Source organism: Stigmatopora argus, chromosome 16 (assembly GCF_051989625.1).
Source record: "Stigmatopora argus isolate UIUO_Sarg chromosome 16, RoL_Sarg_1.0, whole genome shotgun sequence".
Lineage (NCBI taxonomy): Eukaryota > Metazoa > Chordata > Actinopteri > Syngnathiformes > Syngnathidae > Stigmatopora > Stigmatopora argus.
Window position 1 is genome coordinate 7,907,749 of NC_135402.1, and position 20,252 is coordinate 7,928,000.

A 20,252-nucleotide genomic window follows, 5' to 3' on the forward strand; every position below is an offset into this window, starting at 1 on the left:
AACACATTAGAGACAGCTGTTTTGGAGATTTATGAAATAGCATTTAGCACTAAAAACTAAAGCGAGAACCCTTTGTGTGTCACAGTGGTACTATGATTACGTTCAAATTTTAAACTGTATTGAAATACATATGGAGTAAATGATTTCACCAAATCAATACATCCGTGCGCCGAATCTCCATTTAAATGCAAGAAGGACAGGCGATCATTTTTGGCCCAACAAAATGAAAGGTCAAAGACCAGAGCTTGCCAGACATGAAGCCAGAAAGCTAACGTTTATCACTAAATCCGCCTATTGCCACCTAAAATACATAGGGTTAGGGGGATTAGCATTAAGGGGCATCTGAATAAATGAGACATGGAAAAACCAATCCATGCATTCAATTTTAGCAGACTGGGTTACTGCAATTGCATGTTTGCAGATCTTAACAAAAAAAACAATCAGAATGTTTCAGCTTTTTTGGTACATTTCAAAAATTTTAATAACAATATTATTAAATTATCATTTTTAAATGATCCCTTAATATGCTAAGTGACTGACTGTCTGATAAATAGAAAAACAAAAAATAAGAAAAAATAGTCATAAATTTTACATATACTTTTTTCATGAATACAATTACGGCGACCAGTTCAATCTGATTATGGCCCCTAGTAACATTTTAAAGTTGATCAATATTTAATAAAATAGCGTAATTAACAAATAAAAAAATCCCTTTTTATGTGAAATAAAAAAAGGAAAAGGACTAACACTGTCAATAAATAATATTTTTTCAATTTAAATAATTATCTTCATTTTAAAGATAAATAACAGAACACTTTTTTCTTAACTCATTGCCTACCATTGTCAACAATAGACATCAAATTGAATATTCATATTTCACTGCATTTGATGGCGCTAGACACCCAATCCTTTTTAATAGAGCGACCTCTCTTCCAGCCAAAATGGACTGGACGTCCATCGCTGTCTGTCACTGCCAGCCAATGAGTTCAATGAGTGCCCTATATAAAGGCTTAAGGAGACTTTGTGGTGTAAATTCAGCACAAAAGAGCTAGAAAATCAGTTTTAACATTTAAAAAGATATATTGACTGGCTCATAGCGTTCCTACTCCCAAGTAAAAACATTTTCAAAAGACGACCTGGTTAAATATCCTTACACTAAAATGTGCAAAGTGTCAATGGGACTGCTAAGCGTTCTTACATTTATTTTGGATTTATTGGCCTATGGGACATTCCACTGGCTTTTTGACTAAAGGGAGCCTATAGCGGCCACACACATTTACAGGTCACACGTAGACACCATGCGCCACCGACTTAATGAGACTTAAGAGGGTCTTCTGGTCACACATCTAATACGTAGTCTGGCTGACTCGATCGCATGCACAACGGCTGTAATTCGGCTAGCCGGACACTTTCCAATGCCTATATATGAGGATTTGCGAATGCCTGTACTCTGTGTTCCACTGTGTGACCACTTGAAAGACATGCAAATAGAAAACAGACAGCCACGACATTTCTACAAATGTAAAGGATAGGGGGGAAAAAAGATCAACGATTGAATTATTTCCGAGAAAAAGGTGCCCCTGGATTCTTTTTAGTGTCAGAGAAACAACTGGAAAATGGAAAGAGATAAGACAGCTCTGCCCATTGAACTTTTCAACTTGAAAAACAAGGCAACCGCAATCCATGAGAAACCATATGGTTTGCTTTTAAATACTAGAAAATGCAATTTTGAGAGAATTTATGTGGGGATGCTTTGCTCGGCCATGGATCACTTCCTGTGGATTTTTCTGCCACTTCCTACTACTTTTGGGGCATTTTCAGGTCACTTCCTTGTTAACTCATAGTCTCCCATTGTATTCAACACCAACAACAACAAAAAACCTCCCTACTCAATATTAACCTTGATACAACAAAGCCCAAAGCAATAATTAAATGTAATAAAAGCACTTAACTATTCACACCAAATGAAAATTCTTGAAATGCTGACACTTTAATGGTCCTTTGAAACAAAATTATGTAAATGTCAGTTTTATCAGGGAAAATAATATCACATTGCTCAAAATTATTGTATCAAACATAATAGGTTTGGCCATTTAGAGTTAAATCGAATGTTTCTTCATTGTGGTCATTATTGATCATTTTTTGGACCAAAAAAACCATCCTTTAAATTTCCCAAATTTAACAGAGCCACCCAAAATTTACAGGAAATGACCTTGAAATGCCGTAAAAAGCAAAAGAAAATGGTAAAAAAAAAAAAGATTGCATGCAAAGTAAACCCAGATCATCCCAAAATCAGTCAATAGGAAGTGAGCTGTAAGTACCATAAAATTTCAACACTATCAATACTGGAAAAAAATACTCACCACATTGTTCAGTGTGGTCATTATGTTTGACAAAAAACATGATCGATTTGCCCCAAAAATTAAAAGGAATTTATACAAAGGGTCAAGAAATTCACCACTAAATTCCCCACAATTAAGAGCAAATGATCCAAAATGCACAAAAGTGACTCCAGATTGCCCCAAAATTAATACGTGTACCTGTGAGTACCCTAAAATTTACCAGGAAGTGACCCTAAATAAACGTATTGCCTGTCATTGGCAACAAGACATCAAATCCATTTAAACTGGGAAGCCTGACTGTAAATGCTCATCTTTCAGTTCCATTACGTTAACAAGAAGTGACTCAAAAATACCCTGAAATGAATAGAAAGTGACCAAGAAAAATCTACAGGAAGTGACCCATGGGAGCATCCCCCGTGCAATTTCACCAGAAATGTCATTTTCTGATCTATTTTGTTTTTGAATGTTGCTGAACTTCCTTTGACTCTTCAACGGAATGATTGCTCATGACTCACTCTGCCTTTCACATCGGGATGTAAAAATGGGTGTTCCCAGTGTTTGCCTTAAATCTCCATCATGTTTGTGTTGTTTGTCCGGTGTTTCGACACATGTGCGCTGCTGTCTCACTCATAGAAAACCCACATCCTGCCCTCATTCAACCCTGCTGGATTCTATAGAGTAATTACAAACATCATTCTGTCAGCACAATGACTTTGCCGCATCAGCTCTATTATCGGTGACATGTGAGCTGAGCAGAGTGATTTAGACGCCCCGAGTGACAGGACAAGACTCATTTAAAAATCATTTTGGAAATTTATGCCGATGTTTTTTGGCACTTGATTGTCTGTCTGCGTACTTAAATAACATTCGTAGCCAGGTTGGTTAGTCGAGAGGGACACAGATCGGCACTAAAATGATCCAAACCATTTAAGTGGCCCTAGAGTGACTCTGGGTGGGACTTTTGAATATGTGAATATCCGTGAGTAAGCGGTAATTGAATAATCAATAGCTATTTTGTTGTTTTTTTTAACATGCATTGCATATAAAACGCTGCTCAGAGCTGTGGCATATTGTGTGATATGGAAACAATGTATCATATTAATGGGCAAATTCATTTCATGATGGATATAAAAAATATTTTATACAATTGCATTGTAGTGTAGCTACCTTTATACGATTATAATAACTTTCTCTCCACTTTATTCTTTGAATTGACATTGAACTGACCTGCCACAAATGTTCAATACTTCAAGTAGTGCTGCTACCTAAAACCATACAGTGCAAACAGAAGCAGCACTGTCTCATATAGATATGTACTGCTGAAATGTATCGATATCAAATTATCCCCAAATTATTATGACCAGTGGTTTAGAATTTTAAGACTGCTACATTTTAAGTTAGTGTCATGACTAATCAATTAATACTGGAGCAAATTGAGTTGTCTGTGTTTGGCGTGAATGTACGAATTGCTATTTTCGAATATATCACATGCGTTAAGTACGGGTAGCAGGGAAGATTTGCTTATTATTAAGTGGAGATATAGACATCTTGAACCTGATTGATGCTACTAACCTGGCATATGGAATCCTAAAATATAGCTAGTGAAAATTATGTTCCATTCTCTGGACAAAATGCACCTTGCAAAATCAAACAATTTAAGGCAAGAATAATGATACATATTTAAAACGCCGATTCACATCATTTTGACCAAGGGTGTCAGACTCGGGTTGGTTCGCGGGCTGCATTAACGTCAACTCGATTTCATGTGGGCCGGACCATTTTAGATATAATATTTAGATTTTTTAAAATAAATTGATTAAAAGCCCTGAATATTCAGTTTTGTATAGATCTAAAACAATGTTTGTTTTAGCTTTTTTTTATATATATTTTTAGATTTTACAAAATAATTTTTGAACTAAAAACACAGAAAAAATTATTAAAAAATTACAATTATTGATTTAAAAGGGGGGAAATCAGGAAATTTAATATGCATCTATACTCTTCATTTTAATTTGATCCTAAAACAGAAAGTCGGCACTCATGATTTACTTTCTCGGGCCGCACGAAATGATGCGGCGGGCCAGATTTGGCCCCTGGGCCACCAATTTGACACCTGTGGTTTTGACGATAATATTGTGAGTAACTGAATTCTGTGGGATAATGTATTTAAAAGTATTCAGCGCCTCCAAGTTTAAATGGACCTGCCGTCTGTTTCCATCAATGGCAGCCATACTGTGCCAAGCTCGATCCATGTGTACAGTATATGCATAACATACATGCATACATATGGCATATAAATTAACGTATTTCCCTGTTCATTCTTTCATTTCCATGAATTGAAACGAGTTCATCAATGGTAAACATCCCATCCATTCCTTCCAACAGATCGAACATCTATCGCCATCAGTGGCGTCTAATGTTTTACATAGCACACACACACGAGGGCGTATTGGGATATGCGTGCCAATGTGAACGCTTACAAATGACTGGAGGAGAGCATCTGCTCGCCTCTGCACTTATTTTGTCACCTGCCAGTACCACAGTCCCCAGTGCGAAGGGGATGACATCATCCAGGTAGACAAAGTGCAATACCAAGGAGCCGAGGCGCCTTCTCTCAGCACACGTGAGCACCCCCAACCCATCGGGTCCCTCGCCGGGAACGCTGCGCCATCACCTTAGACAGTCACTTTGTGTGGCTTCCACTCCGCTGGGACTATGACATCATCGCATAGTGTCTACTCCCCCTCCTCTCCTCTCTTCTCTTCTCCTCTCCTCTCCTCTCCTCCCCTCCCCTCCATCCTCCCTCCCCCTCCTGGCTTGCTCCATCTTTCCACACACACACAGTGAGGCTACTGTTAAAGTGCAGAGATTTGCTCCCACGCCAGCACATAAAAGGCACTCGCATGTACGAACCGACACGCATACGGGAAATTGCACTCAATGCCCTGCATAAACAAGATACACACAGATGGAGATACATGCACTTGACAAGTAAATAAACAGGAGAGTTGACACCAAACCGTAAAGCTTTTGGATTGGCTTCAAGATGCTGAAAAGGCTAATAGAAATGCTCAGAAGAGAGTATAAATTGCACGGATGTTGGATATTGCCTTCATATTCCATTGAAAGGTACATTTGTAATTAGTATATCATTGAGTTTGTCTCGTCATGGAGCGTCCAAACATTACTAATGTTGGATTAAAATGTGTTTAAAAAAAAAAATCAATGGAAACACAGTTTCATTGTAATTGCTGTTGTAACTTGCAATGGAATTGCCATTATCTACTAGTCCAAAAATACTAAAATTCAAGGAAAACAATTTTTAAATTGCTGCTATAGCTGGCAATGGAAGGCAACCACTGACCATAGCTCAAATTTTCACATCTATTTGGTGAAGGACAAAAAAATAATCCACAATTGACAAAAATATGATTTAAAACTCATTGGAAGACTTTCTCATTTGAATTGCTCGCAATAGAAGGTCACTATCTGTCTATTTGTCTTTTGGGAGACTGAAAAAGGACAAAAATAGTCCAAGAGGACAATTATTATTATTTTTTTAAATCAATAGAACAGATTTTCTTTCTAATTGTTTTAATAGCTGACAATGGAAGGTCACTACTGACTAAATTTTTTAGTTGGCGATATCTAAAGGACAAAAACAGTCCAATACAAACACATTTTCTCATTCTGACTGCATTCATAGTACATATACTACATCCACTATATACTACCTACCATACACTGAAATGAATCTTCCAAGAAATCCAATAAGAGAACAAACTATCCACCGTAGCTTTTGTGTGCAGCCGCATGCATATCATAATTAGTGAGAAAGTGAGAAGACTTTGCCAGACTTTAGTGAGGATTGTATCCTTAATAGCCGTCCCCAATATGTCCTTTGCGCAATGACCTGGTCTGCACTGTACATGTGCATAAAGCGCCACATGGGAATAATTACACGAGCGGAGCGCAACGGCACATTTACATTCCCGCGCACATCCCCAAACACGATAGCTCCCCATTGAGTCCGAGCGCGCTGCTAATTGCATTAGCTTTTGATTGACGGCGCACTTTGGGGCTATTCATCAATGCCAATTCATTTAGTGATAAATTGTGCTTTTTCAGACGGACGGAAGCAGGGATGTGTGGAGAAAGTAGTGGGGTAGGACGGCAAGAGATGGGGAAGACAGTAAGGTGTGTTCTGGATTGTGGATACTACAAAGTCATTTGACTCTTTCAGTGGCGTTGATTATGATAAATGTACAATCATGTGTCACTTTTGATCCTTCTCTGATGAACTAAAATGAGTTTGTCATGACTGGATATCCAATATATTTCACCTGGGAAGGTCGGCAGTGAAGGAACATTCTCCAAAAATGAAATGGAATTTCCCTCAATCATAAGGAAGTGACACAAAATATGTTTTTAAAGTTCATATGCTGCCAAAGGGCCCAGTTTTAATGGGTCAGTGGCATACAGATAATAATAATATAATTTTAATTAATGGATAATAATATAATGAAATGATGTTTTTGCTCAAATGTCATTTAAAGAGTTTTAATTACGATTTTTGGAATGGGCATCCATCATTGGAGTTAAAATATAAAATCACTAAATATGAGGAGAGGGCAAACTGTAAAAATAAAAAGCATATTTTTTTTAAATTTGTTTGTGTTTCTTGTTTTTGTTGCATTTTCCTGCATTTTTGAAGCCGTTATTTTTTCACAGCTCTTGCATTTTTCCCTTTAGTTTTGTTGTTGTTGTTGCAATTTTCCTGTATTATGCCCTTTTTTCAGTTTTTTTTTACATTTTGTTTTTTAAGGTTATTTCCATTTTTAATGGTTTTGATGTTTTTGGGGGATTTTCCTATTTTGTGTTTCGATTTAAATTCAAATTCTTCCACTTCAAATCTCCCAGTGATAGATTGGTACATATTCACAGCACTGAAAGCGTTCAATACACGTCTGTTATGTTTGCTTCACCTGGCTCTTGATGATGTCATCATCCCGGTGGATCTGCAGCACGTATCCCGAGTTGCAGGAGATGGTGCAGCGGTCGCCGTTGTAGAAGTGGTGGCCGGCGTTGCTGCACTTGAGCTCTGCATTGCGGATCAAGGGCTCTTGGCAGTCGATGGCTTCGCACGAATAATGTACGCAACTGTGAAGGTGGCGGGAGATGAAAAGGAAACCAAAGAGGAAAGTGACATTTGTAATCGAGGCACATTTAAGTGGGAAAATAACACTGCAAAATGTCAGTGGCTACATTCATCTGTCAATGACTGCTTTACATATCAGATCGATAAACCACATGGAGACAGAAGATAGCCATACTTGGTCTGAAAAATGTGGGGGAGGGCAGCAGAAGATGGAATGTGAAGTGATGTGTGAATGAAAAGTGACAAGTTCCGCGGAATACGTTGGCGTTTAATGTTCAAGGAATCCCTGTACACGCCACGGACGGAGCACGCGCGCAAGTCGGAGGGCAGAAATTGAATCCGTACTTTTATCTCTTGGCCCATTTGTGTTTTACAGCCTTTCTTGTAGTCGTAATCTTTCTGGTTTAAGTGGCCTTTCCACTGAATTATGGGCTGCCTAAGTATGTACCATATACCTGCCCACCCTTGATGATTCCATCCCGTGTGAGAATTTAACCTTCATTAATGACATGAACATTTAAAACAATAATAAAAAATAAGCACAGTAAGGTAACATGTAGTGCTTTAAAAGCGAAATCGGAGTGTGTCAGCAGTAGTGTTGTTAAAAGTATCTAAAAGTGTCAAGCCTGAATATCTGAGTACGATATTTTGATTGTCTTGATTTCACTCGCTGACTTTTACAGTTGCAGAAAAAACACTTCTTATTTTTTACAATAAAGCCCTATTCATTCATTTTCCATACCGCTTATCCTCACAAGGGTCACAGGGGGTGCTTGAGCCTAACCCAGCCAAATATGAGCAGCAGACGAGGGGTGTACTAAATTGGTTGCCAGCCAATCGCATCAGCCAATCGTATCCTGATTCATTTCCAATGGTAAAAACATTTAAAAATTCAAAATGTATCTCGTCCTGAATTTTTCATCCAATTCACATTATTTGCCTATCAAACCTATTCAGGATATCAAAATGAAAAAAAGCTTAATATCAACATCCCTATTTACATATTTCCAATTATCCCATTGATTTCCAATTGGAAAAAAAGGAACATGAATATATAGGACTCAAATCTATTGGAAGTGACCAATGAGAAGCAAGTGTCCAAAACTGAACTCATTCTACAGAAATTGCATTTTCTAGTTGTCTTTTAGTCTCTCCTGTATCAGAAATAACACATTTTAACAGATATAAACTAAAGTTTGTATACTATAACGAATATTGTAAAATGAAATGTAAAAATACAAAACTGTATTCAAATGCTGTCCAAATTCAATAAAAGGCCATACAATGTATTATAGGTATTATTTGGAATCCTTTTGTCATAAATTTGAATTTAAGCACCATGTATTAAGCCTGCCTTTCTGCTTTCCCCAATGAAAAGTGCATCGTATAACACGATAATTAACAGACTGGCACGGAGCAACTCAACATGAGAACGGTGTGCACAAAGTGATGTTTAATAGCTTTTGCTGTTGTTAACAACTCAGACCTGGGGGGTGGGGGTGAAGGGAGGTGGAGGAGGTTGGGGAAGAGGGGGCGCAGGATTGGGGATTTTTTTTTGGACTGTTCCAGGAAATTTGCGTGAGAGAGGCCACAGCACTGACGTTGGAGGCACCCAAAAAGGGGAGAACTTGGCAGAGAAAATGGCGCTATCATGTTGTTTTTTCAAATGCCCCAAAATTACGTTACATTAAAAGGAGAACTGAGCTCATTATAATTGACTTTTACACTGAATAAACTCATTGGCTGTCATTGACAGCGATAGACACCTACTTTCAAATGGATTGGACCTCTACTCGTGATAAACTAATTTAACACCCTTTACAAAGCATTGGAAAATAGTTGAAAATAATATTAAATAAAATACATTGTTCAAAATTTTAGTATAAAATTAAAGAAATACTTTTGGTAACATAAAAATGAAAAAATTATGCACTACTGCTCGCTATTTTTGTACATGTATCAAGTATATATTCTAACTATTTTATTAATATTTACAGTATCAAATATTATCAATATGTCCTGCGATTGGTTAGCAACCAATTCAGGGTGTACACTCCCTACTGTTTGTTGTTGGCTGAGATAGGCTCCATCACCCCCAAAATGATTTTTTTTTTAAATATCAACTCCAAATGTAGGATTTAAGAATCGTGAAAACAGTAGCATAAACACTTTTTATGGTAAAACGATGGCCATAATATAAACAATATTGAATCGATTTTACCACACACCGTAAATTGCTGGCGAATGATAGGTTGCCAAATTTTGCTCACTCACCTTTGACCAGTGGGGTTATAGATCTCATTGCTCTGGCAACCGCTGATAGTGATGGGGTCGAAGGACTGGAAGGAACGTAGGCCGACACCGGAGATGGCCACCAAACGGGACGCGAACGTGACCAGAATGGCCGTCGTGTGATAGAAAGCCACCGACAAGTCATGGCTGACTGGAATCACCAACGGGTTTGTTCGGCAGCTCAGTCGCCACTCGCCTGCGAAGAAGGACCGAGACCATTCAAGACCAAATCCAGATATATTTCGGACAATAGATACACTTTTTACGATTGGACATTTTTCGAAGAATAATAAAAATAAAAGGAAAGAAAGAGTTCTTGCCGAGACTATGGATTCCATCTTTGGTGTCCACCAGCTGTACGGTGATGTTACACTGAGTTTGGTCGATGTAACCCGTCCCGTCAGCCGCCAGGTGTATGATCACTGCAGCTGCCACCATTGGATGAGAGAAGTGGGCCTGGATAAGGGAAGGTGAGATGGGATTTCAAATGAGATAACCTATTTCAACTCCATTGACAATGATAAACATCCAATCATGGCGGATTTCACTTAGTCTAACACTATTTTTTTAACACATCTGGGAGGGCTACATTGGCTCATTTCTATGTCAACTTTCCCATCTCAAATGGATTAGATATCTAGCACAGTAAATGGCAACAGATGTGTAAGTACGTCATAAATGAACTGGTTACGTTATCTTGAAATATCTTCATAATGAAAAATTGTTAATGTTTCACATTACAGAAATTCCTGATAAAGTGTGATTCACATCGTTCCATTTACTTGGTTTAGCTTTTTATAACTTTTGTATACAGCTAAAAAAGTTGTAGTTTTAAGTAATAATACACCAAATTTCTGTATTCCGTGTATTTTCTATGGTTCGGATCTTTGATTTTTATCAACTGTTTTTTTTTTTCATGCATTTGGATTTTTTTTATAGTTTTGAAACAACACATTTTTGGTGATTTCGCATTGTTTTAAAATTTGAGAGTTGTGTTTTTCGCTACTTTCGATTTTTCACGGTTGAGCTGCCGAGCGGCAAAACACTTGTAGGTCAAACTATAGATGGGCCTGATATAAAGGATCAAGACCTGCTAAGAACAAAATACACTTCTGATGTTGTCTCTGTTATCCTTAAAACCACAAATAATGAAAATTCAAAGTTGCCCTAGCATTCTATAGAAAACGTTTGGGTCATTTTTGACCGACTTAAGGAAGAGTGGCCCATCCAGTCACTTTTGTATCTAAGGGTTAACTGGGAGAGCTGGCAGTGAATGACTTAAGTGTTTTTCCTCAAAAGGCATATCCATTTCTCTTATATTGCACCATAAATGCATGGGGCTCCCTTATGTAGCCACAATTAATTATATATATTTTCTCACGATTCTTAGCCAACTGCTTTAAGTTAATGTTTCAAGAACAGTGTCATAAAACTGGGACATACAGTATGTCTGAGGCTTTACGTTCATGTTCTTTAAGGAAAACAGCCACCTTAATGAGGAAATGATGTAATATTGCACAATATGGGTCCTGGTTTCAAATGTGATGGACCATCAAGGGCGAACATGTAATACTGATCAAAACTGACAATTCATTGACTTGCATTGCGCCGTGTTTAATGCTAACATGTCAACATCCCAGCAGCACTACATTAGACTGACAGAGTTGAGTTTTACCTTGAGCCAGTAGATTCCCCAGGGGTTTTTGCGGGCCTCGTGACATGGAAACCAGGCATATTGTGAAACCCCGTCGGATAGGTCAAACACCTTGGACTGACATGTCTAAGGAAAGGAAAGGACAAGAGGTTACAAAAAAGAATGATGTACTTCTATCTTGACAAGTAGCAAAAGTCAGTCCTAGTCATTGCCTTCGAGAAGTTGCCCAAATCAGATTTGGATAATAATGGTGTCAAATGTTTGTTCTGGTAAAATTTTCATTTTGGCCTCTATCGTACTTGAGATGTTTACGGTTCTTTAACGGGTGAAAACATGGGTTTGTGTGACATAGTCGCTACAAATTAAAAGCAGAATCTCTACATAACTGTTGCAGCACAAACGGAAATTTTTACAGAACAAACCAGTGCAAACATAGCACAAACGAAGAACACTATTGCGATTCCGTTTCACCGTAGATGGGCAGGGCTGCGTGACATCATCACTACAAATTAAAAGCAGAATATCTACAAAACCATTGCAACACAAATGGAAATATAAACGGCACTATTGCAGTTCCGTTCCACCGTAGTTGGAGGTGCGGGGGCTCAGTGACGCTATCACAACAAATCAAAAGCAGAATATCAACAAAACTGTTGAAGCACAAGTGGATTTTCCTTTTATAGCAAAACGATGTTTAGCCGGTTTAGATCAAAATGGGATTAACCAATAAAATAATTGTGAATATTTCAAAGACGCTAGCAGCACAAACAAAACTTTTTACAGGACAAACTGGCACAAACCATTGACATAATTTGTATCTAAATTTGCATCTGATGGCCAACAGCACCAAAGCACTTTTGCGTTTTTTACTTAAGATTAAACGTAGCCTTGGTTGCCACTATAAAGCACCCCCAGTAGTGATCCCAAAGACTTTGTCTAGAAGGGTAGAGCGTTACCACACATTTTGAATGCCAGTAATTGCTATGAGTGTTTGATCAATCTGAAACATTGTTGAGAAACTAGAAAAGCAGTAAAACAAAGAAAAAAATACGAGTAAAACGAACCCAGGCATACAAAGGTGATTGGAGGCCAGGTACTCAAGGACGTACAGTTACTGAGTTAGTGAAATAAGATACCTGTAACCGGAGATTTTTGCTAAGGAGGCTACTGTAAGATTCTGCCGCTATGGAAAAACTTGCCCCACCACCTATCTGCCTATGTATCTGTCCTCTATATTTGTTGACAGGGCCCGTGTGCTTGCTGCTGATGCAGCAGAAATGACAATTTCTATGAGAATGCAATTGTCCTGTTGTGGGTAGAGTCCCACAGCACTGTGATGCAACCAAGCGGTTCGTTTGTTCTTAGATAATTGCTGAGAAGAGGGCAAAAGTTGAGCGTAAAACACCCTTAAATTGAGTAATTCGAACCAGAGACAGAGTAGCAATTACAACTAAACCGTTATGCATGACTTGGGGCCCGATAGTCCTAGGCTGTACCAATACCAACCCAAAGCACACAACTCGTGTCCATGGGTGAAATCCTGAAATCCGGACAGAACAAACCAGTTTCTCCTTTTCAAGGGAATGGAAAGTAGCATGCTGATTTGTACAAAAAGAGTCAGCTGTGTTTACTATTTAAGTGGTTCACTAAAGTATTCATGCTCTGATTTTTATTTTATTTTTTAAACTGCTCAATGTATGTGATTTACTTTTTTTCTGGCGCTGATCTGGCCCCCGGGCAACCTGTTGGATGCCCCTGAAATAGTGCATGTACCTCTACCATGTACTCTTTTTGTGCCAGTCTTGGCAGTAAATGCAATACCAAATCGTACAAAGATACAGTTACAAATGTCTTTGACAGTTATTTAAGCCTCCAGAGGTGGGCTGACAGGTCAGTACCGATACAGTTTGACTACGATGGCGCTACAGGCAGCTGTTTTTCATTCAATTCATGTATTTTCCCCTTTTTTCCTCATTTCGATTCTGCCGAGTGAAACACTCAGGGCAATGAGATTTTAGTGAGAACCTACTTCAAATTTGTCAATAATAGCTACATTACTGAGCAGATGTTTGTCCGGTCTTTCAGACGTTGGCTTTTACAGATGCTAAATTGGCTGAAGTAGCCTTGGAATATTAACAATTGTTTCCATGTGGTTTATTACTCAACCTCTTATAATGGGACGTCTATAAACGTCTGTGGGGTTCTGTAGCCCTCCTTTCGACGCGTTCTTCAACAAACATTTGTTTTTACTTTCCTACGAGACAAATTTTTGGCCTTTATTATTAACTGATCGTGCCTCAAAGGAGTCTTAGGAATGTTTCCCTGCAGCGTTTGAAGAATCCGACATTTAGCTTTAACACAACTGTATCAAATTAAGCTTCTCAGGTTTAAAATCCATGCACGTGCATGATGGGATTGCTTGAGTACAGATTTGTGTTCTTACTCCCAATAATACAACAGAAATCTATTGATGACAACTATTGATAACTGACAATTTTGATAAGTCAGATTTAATTTTTTTCGTCATTCGGTTAAAATCATTCCCATTGAAACTCTTAGGTGAAGCGTTTATAAAAGATGGGACATTTTGCAATGAGGATGCATATATTTGCCTACCTGTCTTGATATTCGGAACAACCGCCTGCTAGCAGACCTTTCAATTGATTGCTTGATTAAAAGAGTTATAATATCACAGCAGGAGTAGTTGACTAAAGACGGTACACAGAATATTTACAGCGTCAAGGTTGCGTGATACAAGGGAAAGAGACAGCACTTTTAGATGATTTAATCTGGTAAGAAAAGTTATTTATTGCCCTAGCAGTTTACTACAATACACAATGTCCGTATATTTGTATGACTCTCATCATGCAAGTCCAGTTATTTTCTCATGATTTTACTCATAGATGTGTCAATGGGTCAGAAATTATCGGGTCACAATGTCTTCTCGAAATGTCTTGGTCATGAAAAATTGAAAATGCTGTTTCATATTCCATGATTTCCTAAAATAATTGTTCCAGTAACATTTTTTAACTTAGCTTTTATACATAGTTTTAGTACATTTTAGTTTTGTAGTAAAAGAAAAAAACAACAACAACAAAAACACAAAAATGTCCATATTTGTTGTGTTACTCCAGTTTTTTTCCCCATTTTTTGCAGTTATGTTTCCAATTTATGGGTGGTTGATAGGTTTTCGGTGTTTCATGCTATAGGTAGTTTTTAATCTTCCTGTTCCTGTATGCTCAATGTTTCTTTGCTACATGAAAATAATTGACACACACAGCCCAAGAGATCCCGTCTTGAACCCTAACCTCCAAGTCTTTATGGCCATAGCCCCAGGACTACACCCTGGACTTGTCGCCAGTCAGTCGCAGTGTTATGGTGAATGGAGCATTGAGTGCAAATCGATCTTATGCCAGCAGTGTTGAAGTCAGCGCGCTACGAATGGAACGATGAATGAAACAGTCAGCCAAATGTCAGTATACATTTTATTGGTCATTTTACTACGAATGCCTCACTTCTGGCGACACAACGCCACTTTCAACTGTCTTAATTGTGTCAACAGTTTTTAAAGCGTCTCAACAAACCATCGTGACTCACTAGTGCGTGGAACTTTTTTTTTCTCTCTAACCACCATAAAAGTTTCAATAACTTTACTCCTGTCATTACATCAATCAGTGAAAATAGAAAAGCTAGCATGAGTTTAAAAATGCATAAAATCTTGTCAAAAAGTATTCAAAAATAAATGAATAATACTTACTAAAAATCATTTATCGTATTTACTTGCATGAAAGCCACTTTTGCCAGACAAAAAATGACTGCATCGAGAGTACGGCTTATATGCGCATAAAAAGTAGACATGCACGAAACTTAAAGTTGACAACGCCATAACACCATAACGTCATGACACAAGACAATGCGGCCAATATGTTTATTTATTTCAAAATAGAGAAAGGATAAACAAATAAATCGCTTAACAAAATTCCTGTAATGAAACGAAAGCAAAGTTTTTTTTATATTACACATTGTTTTGTTTCTTTTCCTCAGTTTTTGTATCGTTTATTTTTTCAATTTTGCTTTTGTGTGTTTTATGTTTTGTTTTTTTACAGGATTTTTTTTACCTTTCATCATGTTTGCTCGTAACTGTACTTAGAGAAAAGTAATTGTTTGAATGTTGGCAAGCCCTTCCTATATTACTATTCCATGACACTCCTTCAAAAGTCAATAATTAGGGCGCTCACCGTGACATATTAACGAGACTGTTTGTGCCACAGAACAAATGAGTTGTAGATTCATTATTAATACTTGACAGCAGTTAAGTGTGTGTTAGTCAGGTACAAGGTTTAAGTTTGTCAAAATGAAGAATAGGGTTCATACATTGGTTGAATAAAAAAATAGACCTGTGCTACAAAAAAACACGACAAAAACACATTGAATTGACCCTTTTTTGAGTGTACTTGATGACCGGTGTCCAATCATGAGGCAATTTCCCTCATTCTGCTGTGAATTAAAATACATTTGTCATTTGTGGACGACTATCCCATTTTGAACTAGCAGAAAATGAACGAATTTTCTTGTAGATTTTTTGTGGGTTTTTTTGGTGTTGGGTGTGTTTTTAGTTGAAGTTTTTATGCTCTTTGAGGTTTTTCAGTTTCCCATTATATTGCTTCTTTTTTCAACATTCAGGGTTTTAATGGCTTTCATGGTTTTTTTTGCACCACTCTCCATTTTTCCGCATTTTTTTAAAAATACACTTGAGAAAATACTTATCTAAACTATATGTTGTAATATTTTCCTCAATGTTTTTGATGAGTGAGTTTTTCATGATGTGTAGGAATGGAACTATCTTATGTGCTTGTGTTCTTTTTTTTAAGTTACAGTATGTCCTCCACACCACAAAAGTTGAGAAAATACTGCAGTCTTTGTATTTTCTCTTTCTCAAAAGTCAAATGAAAACCCCAACAGATTACAACAAGCAAGTAAACAAAGCTACAATAGTCTGTGTGAATATATTTACTCATTAATCATATTTGAGTGCAGGGTCAAATGTCTTAGTACAAAGTACTTTACACAATGGCCAATATATTAACAAATGTGCTGCTATGTTCTCCTATGTTGTGAATGTTCATAGGCAGGAACTACTGTCCGCTAAAACATGATCCTCTACTTATTCATTGGAAACAAATACAAATGAGTCGGGCACAGATCTGAGTCATCAAAAAGATTGGCCAGAGAGGCACATTGGTCTTTGTAATTACTGTCTGTTTCCAAGGCTGTCTGTATGTTAAATATGTTGTAAACAAGGAGTTTTCCATGGGGTGAGTTTTAACTCTTCCAAGAATATGTATGCAAGTGTATATTTGACCTGAACCATGCACAATACTATTATAATTAGAGGTGATTGTCGTCGAGGCATATCTGCTCTCTCCCTGCCGACAACAACTTATGACTGCCTCGCCTGACATAAACAAGGAGTTACAGCTGCTTGTTATTTGATTCATTGATCTCGGACACTTCAAACGTATGCCTCAATTTAATGACCTTTGGTGAGTATGGGGAGGGAGCTGTGTATCTTTAAGAAACAAAAGCTTGTAGCATTAAGTTAGTTCAGTGGTGTTATTTGTCGTTTCCCAAACATTTTTTAGCTGATCTAGCCTTTATGACAAATATAAATGCATTATTATCAAAGTTGTATCAACAGGAATCAGAACAATTTAAAAATTATTTCTTCACACTGACCAAAAGTTAAAGTCCATGAAACTGATCTTCCAGTTCAGATAACATTAAAACAATATGACTTCAATATCTTATTTTTCCAATTTACTAGTTCTATTAGTTCAATCTCATAATATAGGATTAAACGGTATTATATTAATACAATGTGGTCATGGTGAGTCAACCAAACTCTTCCCAAACAGAGCTAATTAAATCACCTGGTAGAAAAACCACCCCTCCCTCACAAAAAAATAAATAAAATACATTTTCTTTTTAAATCGCAATGTCAGGTTTTTTTCCAATATCATTCAGACCTAATGTTTATTTATATATATATATATATATATATATATATATATATATATATATATATATATATATATATATATATATGTGTATATATATATATATATATATATATATATATATATATGTATATATATATACGTACATACAAAAATATCAGAATCACACTGTTGCTTGAAGGTGATGTCTTCTAAAATGCTTCATGGACACCACACACTGTATGACGTTATGAACCAATCAGCGTTGGGCTCAACTCTCCTTAGTCTCAGGTGGTTCATGTTATTTGCCAAGATAAAGGAGTCACACAAGCACGCTATCGACTCCACTGGGAGATGGAAAACGTGGCTACAATGGAACACTCGGCCAATCGAGAGGATTCTAATTTGCATGTTCTCCAATCACGAGGTCTTCAAAAATATGGCGCTTAGCTTGAGGGGGATGGAGAACTAGCCACTGACCCACGCATTTGGTGTGTACAAAGTGACACCTCGCATGTATGTAGGGGCTTAGTGCGCATTTCAGATGTAAAAGCAAGCTGGTGATTTCTCCTGAGATGTTTGCTGCCCAGGCAATCTCTGACGCAACCCCCACAGGCGTCCCTAGTGGACACCACCCTTAATTATACATGAGCAACAGAAGGGGATAACATTTGAGTTCTCTCAGACTGCCAGAAAGTGTTTCTATATGAAGTTCATCCGTGCTAAAGTGTTTCATTAACTCTTTCACTTCCACTGATGATGATGATGAACATCCAATCATTCAAAAGTACATTAAAACACTTTCAATGGGTTTATCACGAGTAGACAGCCAATTCAATCAAACTGATGGATATCCAATCACGTGACAATTAAAACTAAGATTAAAACTCTTTTAAAAAAGGACTTCAACACAAGTAGACATCCAATCCAGTCAAATTGAATGCAAGTAATTCGCATAATTTGGTATGTTTTGTTTTTTTAAACAGCGGAAGCCTTTCCTGACGCAACGGTCTACAATTATCTAGGCGTGCAATCAGCTCAGGGGTTAAACTAGCAATGATATTTTAGTTCACGCTACTCCCAGCGATTAACCACGAAAAAAAAACGTATCGCAAGTAACCTGAATCATTTGAATGGGGAAGGCTGGCAGTATTGTAATACTTGTAATAATTGTAATTTTATCTGTAAAAAGCATGAGTAAAAAAAAAAAAAACACGCTAAAATGTTGACCAAAATATTGAAACCTCAAAAAAACTCAGACTGCTAAAACTACAGAAGAAAAATTGCAAAATAGCCCGCAAAAACAAACAAAAAGCTCAAAATCCATGTAAAATCCCGCTCATGTAAGCCTCAGGGAAGCATTTTTTTATAGAAAAAGAAAGAATACGAGCAAAAGGAGCAATGCTTTCGGCGCACCATCGCTTGGTTTAGCGGAATGTCGGTGAGTGCCTGCTGTGTGAGGTAACGTCCTGTCAAGCCGGTCCCACCCGTAGCCGCCGTCTCATGGGCACGAGGGTGACGGCGATGACGAGAGCTAGGCCGTTAAGCGCTAACATGGTGGGCAATTACACAGCCCACCTACCTCCGCCTCTACAGGGGAGAACAGGCGGCAGCAGGCGCCGACTGCGATGGAACGTACGGGAACCGGTGAGCGCGTGACCGCCAGTTGAAAACAGATGGGTCGGCTGAGAGGATAAATGTCCCTCGGTCAGCGGTCCCCATCGTTGAATAGAACCTTGCGTATTAACAGCTTGAAAATGTTACACGAGGTCAACGGCGCCGCGAAAAAACGCACGCCGACCGCACTGAGGTTTTTGCATGGCAGAGCCACAATAATAATTGAAACAGGAAAAGCAAAAGGGAAAAAGGAACGCTATCCCAGAGGTTTCTTTTTAATGTTACCACATGCTTATGTCACTGGCACGCCGCCTGACGAGGTCCGTGCGGTTTGAGGGAATGTTGGCGAGGGACTCCGTGCCAAAGGAGCTGGCTATCCCGCTGAAAGCGCCAGCTCGGCTACTGTTTTTTCTGTGTGTGAATGTGTGTGTGTGTGTGTGTGTGTGTCTGAAATGTGAGTAGGTGCTCTGCAGTAGCCTTTTACAAGTTGCCTTGATTGCTTTTTTCTAGGCGACGTCATAGAAAAGTGGGCCACCTATTTTCTGTCGAAGATTGTGTTTGCTCGTTTAGCCGATGGGATGACGCTGATGCTTCATGGTTGTTAAACCTGGGGATCGGCTCATCAAAATGATTGAAAAGTATTGACGGACGATACTGAAATTCAGTGGTACTTCTACTTTTTATTACAGTGGTACCTCGTCATACAACATGCTCGTGGTACAACGAAAATTTCGATCGAATAATTCGCTCGCGATACGATTAAAATTTCGAGATACGACCAAGCCAGGTGGCCATGACATGAGAGGCTGTTTATCATTGTACCGCACTCTTTTTTTGCTGCATCTCTTTCGTGTATAATTACTATATCTACGAGAACTGAACGATTTATTCAGACGAGTTTCGACCAAGAAATGCACAACGCACGGGCAAAAAGAGGGCTTTCTGGGTAATGGAGTATACTCGTGCACACAACACCCATAGGCAATGGCACCCTTTCTCAGGATAAAACTTCATTACCCACAATCAATACGTGGGTAAGCTCGGCTATTGCATTTCCTGTTATTCTTTATAAGGAAAGGAGCTCCCGCGATCGTTCTTTAAAGACTACTTCTCGTTGGCAAGTGGTCGTGCGTTATCCTATAGTGAGGACATTTGTGTGCATCATTTCGGGAATATTTTGAAGGGAATACAAC

The 20,252-nt window shown here is 38.1% G+C and overlaps 1 protein-coding gene across 2 annotated transcripts in view; it reads right to left on the bottom strand.

The window, feature by feature from the left end:
- pappaa (pregnancy-associated plasma protein A, pappalysin 1a) overlaps window positions 1-20,252 on the bottom strand; it is an 83,817-nt gene that overhangs the window by 21,879 nt on the left and 41,686 nt on the right. For both annotated transcript variants that reach the window (XM_077623256.1, XM_077623255.1), the window contains exons 11-14: window positions 11,468-11,572; window positions 10,113-10,248; window positions 9,775-9,988; window positions 7,328-7,502 (exon numbers count right to left, since the gene is read on the bottom strand). In XM_077623256.1, coding sequence (XP_077479382.1) covers window positions 7,328-7,502; window positions 9,775-9,988; window positions 10,113-10,248; window positions 11,468-11,572 — 630 coding nt within the window. The remainder of the gene's footprint in view (window positions 1-7,327; window positions 7,503-9,774; window positions 9,989-10,112; window positions 10,249-11,467; window positions 11,573-20,252) is intronic.